The sequence below is a fragment of the Apostichopus japonicus genome, chromosome 18 (assembly GCF_037975245.1).
Source record: "Apostichopus japonicus isolate 1M-3 chromosome 18, ASM3797524v1, whole genome shotgun sequence".
Classification (NCBI taxonomy): domain Eukaryota; kingdom Metazoa; phylum Echinodermata; class Holothuroidea; order Aspidochirotida; family Stichopodidae; genus Apostichopus; species Apostichopus japonicus.
In genome coordinates, this window is record NC_092578.1 from 7,197,869 (window position 1) to 7,211,162 (window position 13,294).

At 37.0% G+C, this 13,294-nt stretch overlaps 1 protein-coding gene across 6 annotated transcripts in view; it reads left to right on the plus strand.

Moving 5' to 3' along the window:
* LOC139958594 (rap guanine nucleotide exchange factor 4-like) overlaps positions 1 to 13,294 on the plus strand; it is a 260,592-nt gene that overhangs the window by 224,709 nt on the left and 22,589 nt on the right. For all 6 annotated transcript variants that reach the window (XM_071955764.1, XM_071955765.1, XM_071955760.1 and 3 more), the window contains one exon: positions 4,404 to 4,627. In XM_071955764.1, coding sequence (XP_071811865.1) covers positions 4,404 to 4,627 — 224 coding nt within the window. The remainder of the gene's footprint in view (positions 1 to 4,403; positions 4,628 to 13,294) is intronic.

Below are 13,294 nucleotides of genomic sequence, written 5' to 3' on the forward strand. Positions count from 1 at the left end.
TAGTGAGAAAATTGTTCGAGGTAGACTAACTACTCGATTGAGTTCAAATGCGGTTGTATTTCAAGCTCAATGAACCTTTCTGTTGGATTTAATGACGCACGGAACAAGGAACGTTTATGTTTTACAGTAGGCCTAGTCAATACAAGCGAATCTACTTTGTTTAGAACTTTGGATTTTCTTTCGGATGTTATACTAATCTAAGTTTGAGACTATCATCACTATTGTTATTGTGCCAGTTTGGCTGGTAAGTGAGCACATTCATACATCACTCTAATCTTTATAAAACCCGCCAAAAACGTGATCTTGAGATTTACGTTACTTTGGGTCAGCTTGCGACTTACCCCTTCAGATATTGGGAAATCGTTGCGAAATCGCCTCACATTTCGTAAAAAAAACTTGTAAACACGTGGTGAAGAAATCAAGAAACACCATGATATTAATTATCTATTGATGTCTTGAACATTACGCCGGAAAATAAAAGTTATGCTGACACGAAATGCACGCACAGCTCCGTGCTGAACAGTTCACAACAGAAAAGATCATCACAGTGACATCATTCACTGACCTGAGGGCTGTTCAAGGTCGTTGCAGTGTTTGCAAATTCCTAAATTACGGAGACGAAAAAACGATGTTTTAATTCCCTTTTTTATAACTTTCCGGTGTGCTATTTGGAAAATTAAAAAAATATGTTGCTTGGTAACATATAAACTACATTATATATGAAAATGAGAGATTCTTTTTCTGTCACTATCGTTCTACTTTAATCTATATATAACATTAGGTTCGTATGAAGGTGTCCAGGAAGGTCATATAAGATGAAGGGAGGGTGGGGATAACGGGAAGGTTACTTAATGTTGATACTAGAGACATCATTGGTAATACAGAGTTATTATGCAAGTGCTTTTGCTTGTAAAATTTGAATGTTCGAAGTGATAATCTACTCATTATTTTACTCAGTCCCAGTCAGTTTGCTGCTGCTATTATGAAGTTTATGAAATATACTCTCTTTCATTAGCCAAAAATTATACATAAATTTGCTATCCTCACTACTACTATTACTACTACTACTATTACTACTACTGCTACTACTACTACTGTAAATACTTCTCTTTACAAACATGTTTGTAATCATAATAGCTGAAACAGCTGGTCTTAAAATTGTTTACTCTGTTAAGTTTACTTTTAAAGGAACATGCGACATATTCTGGGATATACAACTTACCGGCCACCTGTCAGTATAGTACCCTCAAATGTTAATATGCTACTAATTGTTACAAGTTTTCAAAGCTATTTTGTTGAAAGATTCCATGCTTCTCCTCCCCCCTCCCCTCATTTCCACCTCTCCCACGACCCACATCCCCCTACCTCTCTCAGTTATTCTACAGAAAATGCTAACATATATTGCAAGAGGACAAGAGTAAACATTTTACCTAGTCCGATCATGTTCTTTCCCCAAATCTTGAATATTTTTGGGACCTGAAAAAACAGTGAATTATTTTTTTCGGCAGAGAATTCATATTCCTTGCTTATACATATCAACCTCTTTTCTAAATGAATAAGAAATTCATTACAATGAATTCCACAGAGAGTTTGTGGTAGTAGCTATACAGTAGGTTGTCTGTCTCATTATTGAACAAAGCATGAAACTGACAAACAATATTCATAAATCTGTTGTCAAGCTTTATTATATTCTGCTGCCAATCACTAGTCTACCCTTTAATATGAATACCCCCAAAAAAAAGCCAATATTTTGAGAAACAAAACCCTGATCGTAAAACCAGTTATTCTAGAGAGCATTGATGGCATGCACATTCCATACATCATTAATGTCCCATTAGGCCAATTGCTTTTGGGAAACTCTAGCTATTATTTTACCTTTTATGGTAATTGGTATACTACAGAGTACGAGTAAGTAAGGTGGATGGGACACTGTGTCAGGTCTTCCCCTCGCAATAGTGTCCTGTTATGTATACACTAGTGTACTTTGTACTCTGCGTGTTGGTATGTGTGTGTGTGTTTTGTGGTGTTTCTTTCGGGGTAATAAACGGTACTGCATGTATCCAGTTCTATTTCTGTATGGCCTATCATGAACTCCTGGCCATCTTTAGGAGGGATTTAGAAATGAGGAAGGGATTAGAAAAGAGGAAGGGATTATGAATGAGGAAGGGATGAGGGGTAGGAAGATGAATTGGGATGAAGTAATTGGAGAATTGAAATTATACTTCCAATCATTTAGAATCCATCCTATTTGTAGATAATTTAGGTTATTGCCAAACTTGCATAATTTATATTCACCCCCCCATACCCTCTTTTCCTCCCCCACCTCAGCCTTCTATTGTTTCTTGACCTCTTCATTTTAGAGTAAGCCGAATCCTGGTTGCCAAAACGTCCCTCATAAATAACAACGTTGATTGCTTATTGAATGTGAATTGTGACTGTTAATTTGTCATGATGTGAATAAATAAGTGGGCCTGACATTTAGATCCTAGCAGGATCTTCAGAGGCTGAATGACACTTTTTGTTTGTTTGTCATGATGTTATAAATACATAGTTTGTTTATGAAAATGCAATTTAGAAACTGATAAAGGTAAACGACGAGTCATTTCCATTTTGTTCATGTCCTACGATCTTTATGAAACCCGTATGTAGGCAGAACTGAACAGACACCACCTTGAAAGTAAGACACAGCTTAGGCCACCATGATCTGCAATTGATTCTCAGCTAGATCACATATAAAAACAATTGGAAAATGGATTAAAAATATTTGAAACTTTTACTCTCACATGTAAGGGTTGACTTTTGAAGTCATCGGATTCTACATTCGCTTGGATAACAGAAACCGCTCCGTTTCTCAGTTATCCTGAATTTGATTAAGATAAAACTTGTCTCAGGGCTATTTTCATTTTGTGCACAAATAGCTAGTTAGCACTTTGTGAAATCATTTCATGACAATGTTTCTCCCAAACCTGTTAATATGATCCCAAACAAGGTCATTCATTAATGAAAGAATAAAATCACAAAAATTCCTCTTTTGTTTGAACAGCTTAAAACTAATTAAATCAGTTGCATTCATAGCAATGGGATAAGTTGGGCATGAAACAAATTTCATATTCATTGCAATATGCTTCATAAAGTTTTTATCATAAGATTCAAACAATTCCTTCTCATTTCCGCTTGGTACCCCTGTATTTGTCTGCATCAGGGTTTTACGCTCTCAGACATTGAGATTATAATATCAGGACAGAGTTTGATTATGATAAATGAAAGAGCCCATCTCAAACCAGATGTAGCTATAATTAAGCCCAAAGGCAATTTCTCAGGCTCGCTTTTAATAAATTTCATATAAAATGATCAATAATTGATAAAGGTCAAAAGTTACTATCTCTCCCCTGGACATTACCTACAGTATTTAATAATTCAATGGAAAGAAAAATGTTTACAACACCCCCCCCCCCCACTTTGTATTTTTACAGACATAATTAAATAAAAGAATCATGTTAAAAACTTTGACCAGGTGCATTCACAGTACAGTCCAGGGAACTTTGTGGGGGGGGGGGAGGGATTTAATATCCCTAATTTAGTACATGTGTAAGGTCACTATAAAGAAAATGGTCAATATGAGTCATCGTTACCTTCCACACAACCAGTAACATATGAATTTATGCAATCTGTAATTTAACCCTTTCTGAAGAATGGTACAGTCCAGAGGGTAAATTGAAATATAAAATATTCATGAAGAAGTTTGTCTCCACCAAGGTGGCTGTCTTGGCCATGCATTGGGTAGTCCAGGGTAGTATGTGTCAACCAGGTCTAAGGAGATTAATAATACCTGACCAGCTACTCCATGACCTTTAGCCATAAAAGTAGAACCTATCCATTTACTCTCTGTTCTGATTAAGAGATGCTCTACTTGATGAATAATAGCATGCAACAAATCAGCAGAAATTCATATGATCCTCCCCCCTACATAAACCCCCGGTGTAAACCTGGAGATGCCCCTTCCCCCCCCTTCAAAATAAAATAAGGAAGAAAATACAAATGATGAATATGTGATTTTGAAACATTACGAAAAAATTACCAAAATGAAACTAATTGCTTCAACATTCTAACAAGAATTATTTTGAGCTTGGTTGAACAATGAATATTCAGAGGTATAGTCTTGCATAATTTATTATGGAATCCCCCCAATTCACTGTACATCTGCTTTCACTTGGGCTCTTAACCGGTTAAAGATCTTATTTATGACCTTGGTTGAGATATATACCAGTGTGAGGCCATACATGAAGCCTCACCGTGAAACCCTACGGTTCAGTGTCACCAGGAGAGTAGGAGGAACAGATTAGCCGCTAATTAATATTCCACTGCTTACTTCATCTCTCTCTCTCTCCGTCTCTTCCGAGCAGTGTTTCATCAGGGTGACGAGGGCCACTCTTGGTTCATCATACTCAAAGGGTCCGTCAACGTCATCAAATATGGCCAAGGGGTCGTTTGCGTCCTGAACGAGGGCGACGACTTTGGAAAGCTGGCTCTGGTGAACGACGCACCGCGCGCCGCTACGATTGTCGTGAGAGAAGATAACAGTCAGTTTCTGAGAGTAGACAAAGGCGATTTTAACCGAATTCTAAAGGTTCGTGGGAATGCACTATGGTATCATATCATTCGTTTTAATAGCGTTTTTATTCTCCCATAAATGTGATCTTAATCCACTGACTTGCAGAATAAGCTTAAATATTAAACAGACTTGTAGTAATAGGATGATAGAATAGTAAGTTGTTTGGTGCGTGGCATGGTTGTTACAGGGCGGGGGACTGTTGTCATGGTTACGGTGAGTATAGTTAAAATCTTCTAGGCCCAGCTTACATTAGATTGGGAGCAGGGTTTTGAAACCCCTGTTCACAGATTTCGATTTGTAACTTAATTTATTAAACAGACCTTAAATTAATATGATAATAGAATAGTAAGTTGTTTAGTGCGTAACATGGTTGTCACAGGGCTGGGGGCTGTTTTCATGGTTACGGTGAGTTTAATTAAATCTTCCAGGCCCAGCTTACATTAGATTGGGGAGAGCAGGGCGTCGAACCCCTCCCTCTTCACAGATTTCGATGTGTAATGTAAACATAAATGATAATCAGACCCCGAGATTTGAATCTCACAACAGACTAATATGGAAAGAGGTTCATACAGGGTGCTCTGTGCTTAAATCTGTAATGTTGCTACGGCTTGGTGTTTGACACTGGATCAACGGTGCGCTATAACTTCTGTAGGTTTTTAGATCACATCACAAGACTTTTAGTTTTGCACCTTCTGTTCTAGTGAAGAAGAGAAAACCTCAACTTCCTGCGAGGAGCACAGGGTCTGATTATCTGATACAGTACTGAGCGTGTCGGTCTAATCATGGAGCTATTACCGAATAGCTCCATGGTCAAATGTAAACGTGCAGTGGGTTCAAAAACATTTTTAATGCCCAGAGCAGTGTGGGATGCTACTTATAAACCATACAGGAAAAGGAAGGTGGGTGTTATGACAGTGAGTATTGACTGGGTGTTATGAAAACCACACCTGTATGTGTGTGCTAATAGAACTAGCGAGACATAGGTTTAAAATAGCCATATATGAACCTGCAACACACTCTCTGACTTAATAATGCCTGTTTGTAAATACCACAACAAACTCTTGAAAATTAGCATCCATTAACCCCATTCAGACTTTCAAAATATATGAACGCATATATATGAACGTAAATTGGGATCTAGGATTCCAATAGCAATTGGTCACCAATTCAGACTAATGTTAATACCAGGCCTGCTGTGCGTATCAGCTCCTTGCATTTCATAAACAATTTAATTAACTACACTTGGTGGAATGCATGTTGATTTGGTTTGGTGTTTTATGCTCATTCTAGCTGACTTGTCTGGTGAACATGTTAATGAACTTGCGCCACAAACTTGGCGGAGATGTAACTGGAAATCAAGCTGCATGGGACACATCATTGGTTTTCCATTGGCGGACAGGAAGGGGAGTCAAATTGGAAGTGTGGGGGTTGGGGGTATCAGTCTTGGTAGACCAGGGTCTAGGGGGTGCATTAGGATTATAGAGATGCATGATTACCATAACATTGTTACTTACATGACAGAACTACAATATTCATAATACTAAGTAATGCCAAGAGTGTCAGGATTCAAGGAGAGGCACAAGGGTCCTGTTGTGGGAAGGGAGGGGGACATACAAAAATTCTCCTTTTCATAAATTAGAAGGTACCACAATGTACACTTTGTCCAATTTTTGTAATTAAAAAGTATCCTTCTGTTATTAAACAGTGCCCTTTCCATAGAAAAACATTCAAATACTGAAATTTATTTTTTGAATGGAATGCACAGAGGATCCATTAACAAATCAAATTTTTGGAGGTACGCAACTCTGTGGTAGGCACCCTGAAATCCAAATCACATGTTCCACTATCTTACAAAGCGTGTCCCTCCCCCTCCCAGATTGAACCCACTTTCTGCTGCCCCCCTACTCTGGGCATTTTACTGGTGGTGTCTTGGACAATCACTGATGTAGCTGCCCAGCTTAGATATGCTACTGTACAGAGACCTCCCCTCCCTTTGTCCATCAACCTAAGGAACCCTTCAAGGTGTTCTAATTGCCTAGACAATTGTGATAACAACAATTTTAAGTTAAGTTCAAACCCCTGACCACCTCTGTTTTAATGATACTGTAGATCTTAATACCAGACATTGCCAGTGGAGGTATAAAAAGGGTTGAAGAACCCAACAACATATTTCTTACCATGGGTGAACTTTTATATTAAACCACATTTCTGACTTGAGTATACACCGAGCCGGAAATAGCTAAGAGATCTATCGGTAAAAATTGCATCTCATAGAAATGATAATATTTTCTTTTATATTTGTCAAAATATTGGTTTGATAACGGTTACAGCTGCGATAAGGATTATCATCTCGTCCGACAATGGTACTTGACCCAACTCAAAATTTGTTAAATTAATATTTTATGGCGAGGTTTAATAATCAATAAAAAACACTTAATATCCGATAATGAGGTTTCAATCCGGTCATACTCTCCTCTCATTCGTTGTAAATTATCCGGGTCAATGCTGTTCGGAAAGAACCTCGGTACGATGGCGATACGTTCAGATGTAAACGTTTAACGTTCTGCCTTTAATTTGTCTTCTAGGGTTTATCGGATACTTTTAAAGGAACAAAAACCCAACCATTATCTTTAGCTTTATATAATGTAGCAGAGATATTTTTGTGATGAACAACTCTCCCCCAAAACAGCTAAGAAAATTAATTTTGAGAGATAGTTTTAAATTCATGTCTGGGAGTTGCCATTTTGTAAATCTGGAAAGTCATATATTGCGATTAGGATCTGAATTTTTTTATTTTGTCCGTATTTCTTCGTTCCTTCTATATTTTTCGAGGTAGACTTTTAACAGTGTCGACACTGAAACTAATGCCGTCATAAAACCATAGTTCAATAGTTTAGATTCAGCATTTTGCCAAACCCATCTCCACTAAAGAAAACAAACACTGTAGTAAAATCAAGAAAAACAAAAATGACAAACCAAAGTACATGTGGCTCGGTGATGTCATATTAAGACTTGATCAAGTCTTCAGCCTTCTCCGTGTGAAGGAACATTGAATGTGTGATTTCTCCCAAATAGAGTAAGATTTATGGCAGCCATTTTTGGGAGGGTGTTCACCGCAATTATTTCTATCACGTAGACCAGTGATGACGGTTGAGTGAATTGTGTCTGCTTTTAAAAGAAAAATAAATCTATCCTGGATACAGATATGAATCAACCTGATAAACATCAGAGTGCAGTAACCGCACAGTTATTATAACATGTTGATTGAAGACTCTACAATCACAACAACAAAAAATCAGCGAAGAGGAAATTTCAAGGAAGGTAGTAATTACATCTGATATCCTTCCAACAGGTTTAAGGCCTAAAACTGTTGAAATGGACTGGAATGGCTTTATTTGTACAAATAGATCAATTTATTGTTTCAGAAAACAGTATAGATATGAATCAATTTCATAAAACATCACATTATTATTACTGCCAGCCACTAGATATTTATCATTTAATGTTGGAGTATGTTTATGAAAGATCGCGCAAAGGAGACAAAGGAAAGGGAAATTGAAGTTGAAATTACATCCGATATCCTTCCAAGTTTTTTTTTTTTGGTGGTAGGATTAAGACTGCCAAAATTGAATGGGGGAAAGAGGGGTTGTATTTGTGCAACAATGCATTGTTTCAGACTAAAGTCTTGAGAACTGGTTCACAATCGCAAGTTGTAGAATCGGTGTCATTTCTGTACCTTACCTAAGCCCTGTATCTTTGCTCATGCATTATCAGCAGACATTTTTGGGCTACTCTCATAAAGTCTGTACTATGGAGTTATAACTGATTTGGGTTTAATTGTGATTCAGGAAAAATGCTAGCGACAACTTGTCTTTGGCCAGAACATTTCTTACGCATTGCGTTTTTTTAAACAAATTATTGGTTAACACTGTGAAATTCTAGGCCTACTCCCTCCAACCCCCCTCCCCCCCCACACTCACACACACAGTTAAGACATTTGAAGGGACACATTCAAATTTTGCCCATGCCTGAATGTATACAAAAATGCCTCTTCTTGTCCTTTCAAGTATAAATAATTAAATTTTAAGCCTAAGTTGATAGTTTCCACTGTACACTGTAATATACTGAACTAAAGTAATGAAACAAACAGCATTTAATTTATATTACTCTCTCACTCTATAAATATATCTATATATATAATGAGCAACAAAGCCAACCTCTTCTGTATGTGTACAACCAAAGAGAATATGACTAAATTCAGACAAATTGAACAACTGACTTGATGGACACAAGGCACCTACTAATACAAACAATATCATTTCCAAAACTCATTTTAATTGGTTTTCTCAATCTTTCAAAATCAATTAATTTTACCCATGAAGGACACTTAATTTCTCTGTAGTGGCACTGAGAATCTGTGTAAATATTGGCTTTACATATCTGGGCTACATATAAATACAAATATATATATATATATCTATATATATATATATAGATAGATATATAGTGAACCCTGGATTTTCAGCACTTGAAGGGGTATATTGGGAAAAAATATTGATCTAATAAAGTTTCCCATACAGTAGTGCAGTTTTACCTTAACTAGTAATTATTAATGCGATAATCTGTTTATATTGTAAATACATTATCCAAAATGTTCGTAGCTAAGTGTGGTGGATGTCTTTCAGATATAGTACTTTACATAAGAGTACATATATGAAGAGGTCTTTTATAAGTGTACTCTCTCCACCACCCCCTCCCTCGCCCTTCCCACTTGCTCTCCACCCCTCCCCCACCCGTCCCACTTCCTCTCCTCTCCTCACCCCATTCCCCACCCTTCCCTCCCCCTCTCCTCCATCCCCTCCACACCCACTCCTCTTCCATGTAATCCCTGCTTACATCAGGTCAGTGTTATTAATGGCAGCCAGAGGTTGTGTATGACCAAACAATTAGCTGCAATTATTTCACAAAGCAAACTTGAAATTGTTTAAATTATGATATTCTAAGCACCAGACATCCCAATTTCCAATCAAACATCGCTGATTAACGATATTCATTTACGATTTGATTTGATTCCAAGTAGATGCATAGCCCAGAATCTTTTGCCGTAATTAATCGCAAAAACGTCTGAATGGGACACCGATTCAAATCTCAAATATCAACAGATTTATTTGTTGATTCAAAAAGAAGAAGATTGGGGCAATTAAGAGTTATAAGTGAGGTGCATTCTAATAAAAGTTTGACATGGCAGAAACATATTTCACGGTAAACAGCTGTTTTAGAATTAATCTCTGTAGTTCAATGACCAATTTTTCACCCTTCCACATCTCAGTACATCAACAACTCTCTTGCTAGATTCGCCATCTTATATTATTCCCCAGGTTTTTTTCCATAGACTGGTCTAATGTGACTCAATTATTGATGTAGGAAGTGATTAAGTCCAAGATCTGTTCAGGTGGAAATGTTTTGACGCAGAAATATTCATGTGGAAGGTGTGATTTTTTTCTGGCATCCTGCACTCCAGTCCAATCATGGAGCTATAAACAGATTTATAGTTCCATGGTCCAATGTAGTGTTTAAGGGCTCTGTTTTTGCTGAATGCCTGTTGGTGTTAAAACAGCAAGCTTAATTAGCGGGTGAGGCTATCAACGCCCTGTTTGATAAACAATTGATGAATAGTGAGCAGAGACAGAAAGAGAGAGACTTTTTCATTTTACAATAAGCTGCTTGTGCTGGCTTCCAGCCAGCTGTTAGCTGCCACCTATGCACAGATCAGGGTATGTTGTTTGTTTCTTACATTAGTTCCATGATAGGTGTTGAAAAGTTTCCCAGGAAGCAGGTGTGAACACGAAAAAGCCTCCACAAACTTTGATAGATGAACCATGGATTTGCATTTAGGACTTCAGGCTGATCTTGTTACAGTCAAAATATGACTATTAACAGGGACACAAAGCCACCCATCATGTATTGGTGTAAGTTATGGAGTTGGCTTTCAAGAACAACTTCCCTAAACAGAGAAAGGGGAAATATAATATTTCATTTGGGAGATACCACAGGATTCAATGTTCCATTACATTATTAAGGCCGAAGGTTTGATCAAGTCGAAAAATGACATCATCAAGTCACACAACGTGCTTCAAGTTCTTTGTTTTAAAGGTTTTTTCTTTATTAATTCCATTGTTAACGACAATTTTGGTTTCATTGTCTACACTAGTGAAAGGGGAAATATAATATTTCACTTGGGAGATACCACAGGATTCAATGTTCCATTACATTATTAAGGCCGAAGGTTTGATCAAGTCGAAAAATGACATCATCAAGTCACACAACGTGCTTCAAGTTCTTTGTTTTAAAGGTTTTTTCTTTATTAATTCCATTGTTAACGACATGATCTATAATGATAGTTTTGGTTTCATTGTCTACACTGTTAACATTCTTCCTTGGAAATTATATGAACAAAGAAAAACAAAGAAAGTTAAGGTTTTTAGATCCTAGCTGCGCTTAGACAACGCAGAATTAATTTTACCAAAAAGTCTGAAAAGATCCCAGACACACAATTTTTAAACGAGGATATCTCCCAAACGCAGCAAGATTTATCGTTACTGTGTGGGAGGGTTGTTATTCTTCACAACGATCTCTGTTCTATAAGCCAAAGGTGCTGGTTAGACTCGTGTCCACTTTTAAGTGGTTTGGTATAGACAGAACAGATATTACTTGTAACTGTTCAGTCAATCATAAAAATAAAAATTACTTCAAAACTGTATCAGCAAATTTCAAAGATGCAACAAGCTGGTAAAGGAATATAATATTGAGACGAGAATGCATGATCAGTTATGTCTACCAGACCCCTTTTTATTTTAATCTAGTTTTAAAGCCTCCAATAATGCCAGTCACATATTTAATACTGTGTGTTAATTTTGAAAAATGTCCTGCCTCAAAATTACCCATGGATGCATACACTTTCACATTTTTTAAAATTTTGGATGGGCTAATGTGAAATCTTCTCACTACAGCTGGTTTTCCAATGTAGCCACTCCTGCCAAAGAAACAAATAACAGATGTTTATAAATTGCCCCGGAATGTCTTAACATTAATTATCTAAACAAACACTTACAACACTTAATCAGTATGAACAAGATGATTTCATAATAGATTAATATCTTTTTACTATGGGCCACTACAGCCTACTCTGAATATAAATATTGGAGGGTGGAGTTGTTATTACAATTTTATTGAAATGGCTAATTATCAGCCTCTTTGTGTCCTCTTTTGTTTTTATTGAAAATTAATTACTTCATAGCAGTCCCACCATGAAACAAATCTGAAAGAAATCACATAAAGCATAGTGGTAGCAGAATGATGGAGTCCATGGTCTGGTGCTAGTCCCATGGTACGTGGGGAAAAGGGGGGAATTTCCTCTGAGTATTGCATGATCAATGAAAAGCACAACTATGGTATGAAATGTTTTCTCCAAAGGTAATAAGGGTGGGACCTGATTAGTTTGCTTTGGCTTCGGCTTTGAGTACAACTGCTATTTATGCCGCTGCGTTGGACAAATATAACCGTAATATTAATTACCGACTTTGCCATCCGAATTATAGTCATTGCAGACTTTGCAATCCACAGCCCACCTCACAATTTTGCAAGGTCGGTAATAGTGACTCCATAGTTTTCCCTTCTAGGAAACCCCCTCCCCCCACCCAAAAAAAAGTGACATTATTCTTTTTAGCTTTGTCAAGCAGACAAACTTCCATATCCCTGTCAGTATCTTGTAAACGTCGCCTCAGTTCGTTTTGACTTTTGCTCAAACCACTTTTTGTTGTACGTTATTAAAAAGTTGTCGCTGCAGGCACATGCAGGCAATATGTACAAAACAGACCATATCACTGACTGAAATGCAGTTGCATGCTTTTAATTTCTCTCCTTCCGTGATCGAGTGGAAACCTGGATGTTGCACGGTTGGGTGGGTCACTGTCTGAGAACCCTAAACTGTAACATGTTTATGCAATGTTTAAGACAGAAAAAGGCAAGAAACTACTTTGTATAATTAAAGCAAATTATAGTCAAGACCAGAAAAAGAAGGTGAGATATGAGTAAATGGCATAACTTAATGTTTTATATCTTTAGAACTTTTGGGAATAAAATCATAAATTGCATATATTTTGCGGGGTCTCTGAGGTCTTTAACCCAAATAAAATACTCTAAATAGTAAAATTTGGAAGCTGACTTCCAATTCAGTTGTGCGTGAGGGCTATAAGGTTTAAATTTCATTGTTAGCTGTTTTTTTGAAAGCCTAAAAATAGCCAAAAATAAGTTGAGGTGTCTCTATACTTTTGATGATTATACTTTAAATGTTACTCGTTTTTTTTTATGATTGTTTTCATTTTCTTTTCTAAATCACTTTATTTTCCAATCGATTGGAAGTCCCCCTAAATTGAAGGTTAATATGCCATTATCACCTGTTAAATGGTCCCTATTTATTATAAAGACAACCGGTGTTTGTCTATATTAGCTTCCAGTTTTCACCGCATCTACTTCCGAACAATCACCATAAACTTGTTTCCGTAAGATATTTATCTATTTGCATGAAGATGTCTGCATCAACAACAAAAAAAACACCCCCCCAAAAAAAAAAAACAGGACATTGAGGAATTAAGCAGGAATTCATTAGCCCGGCGTGCGAAC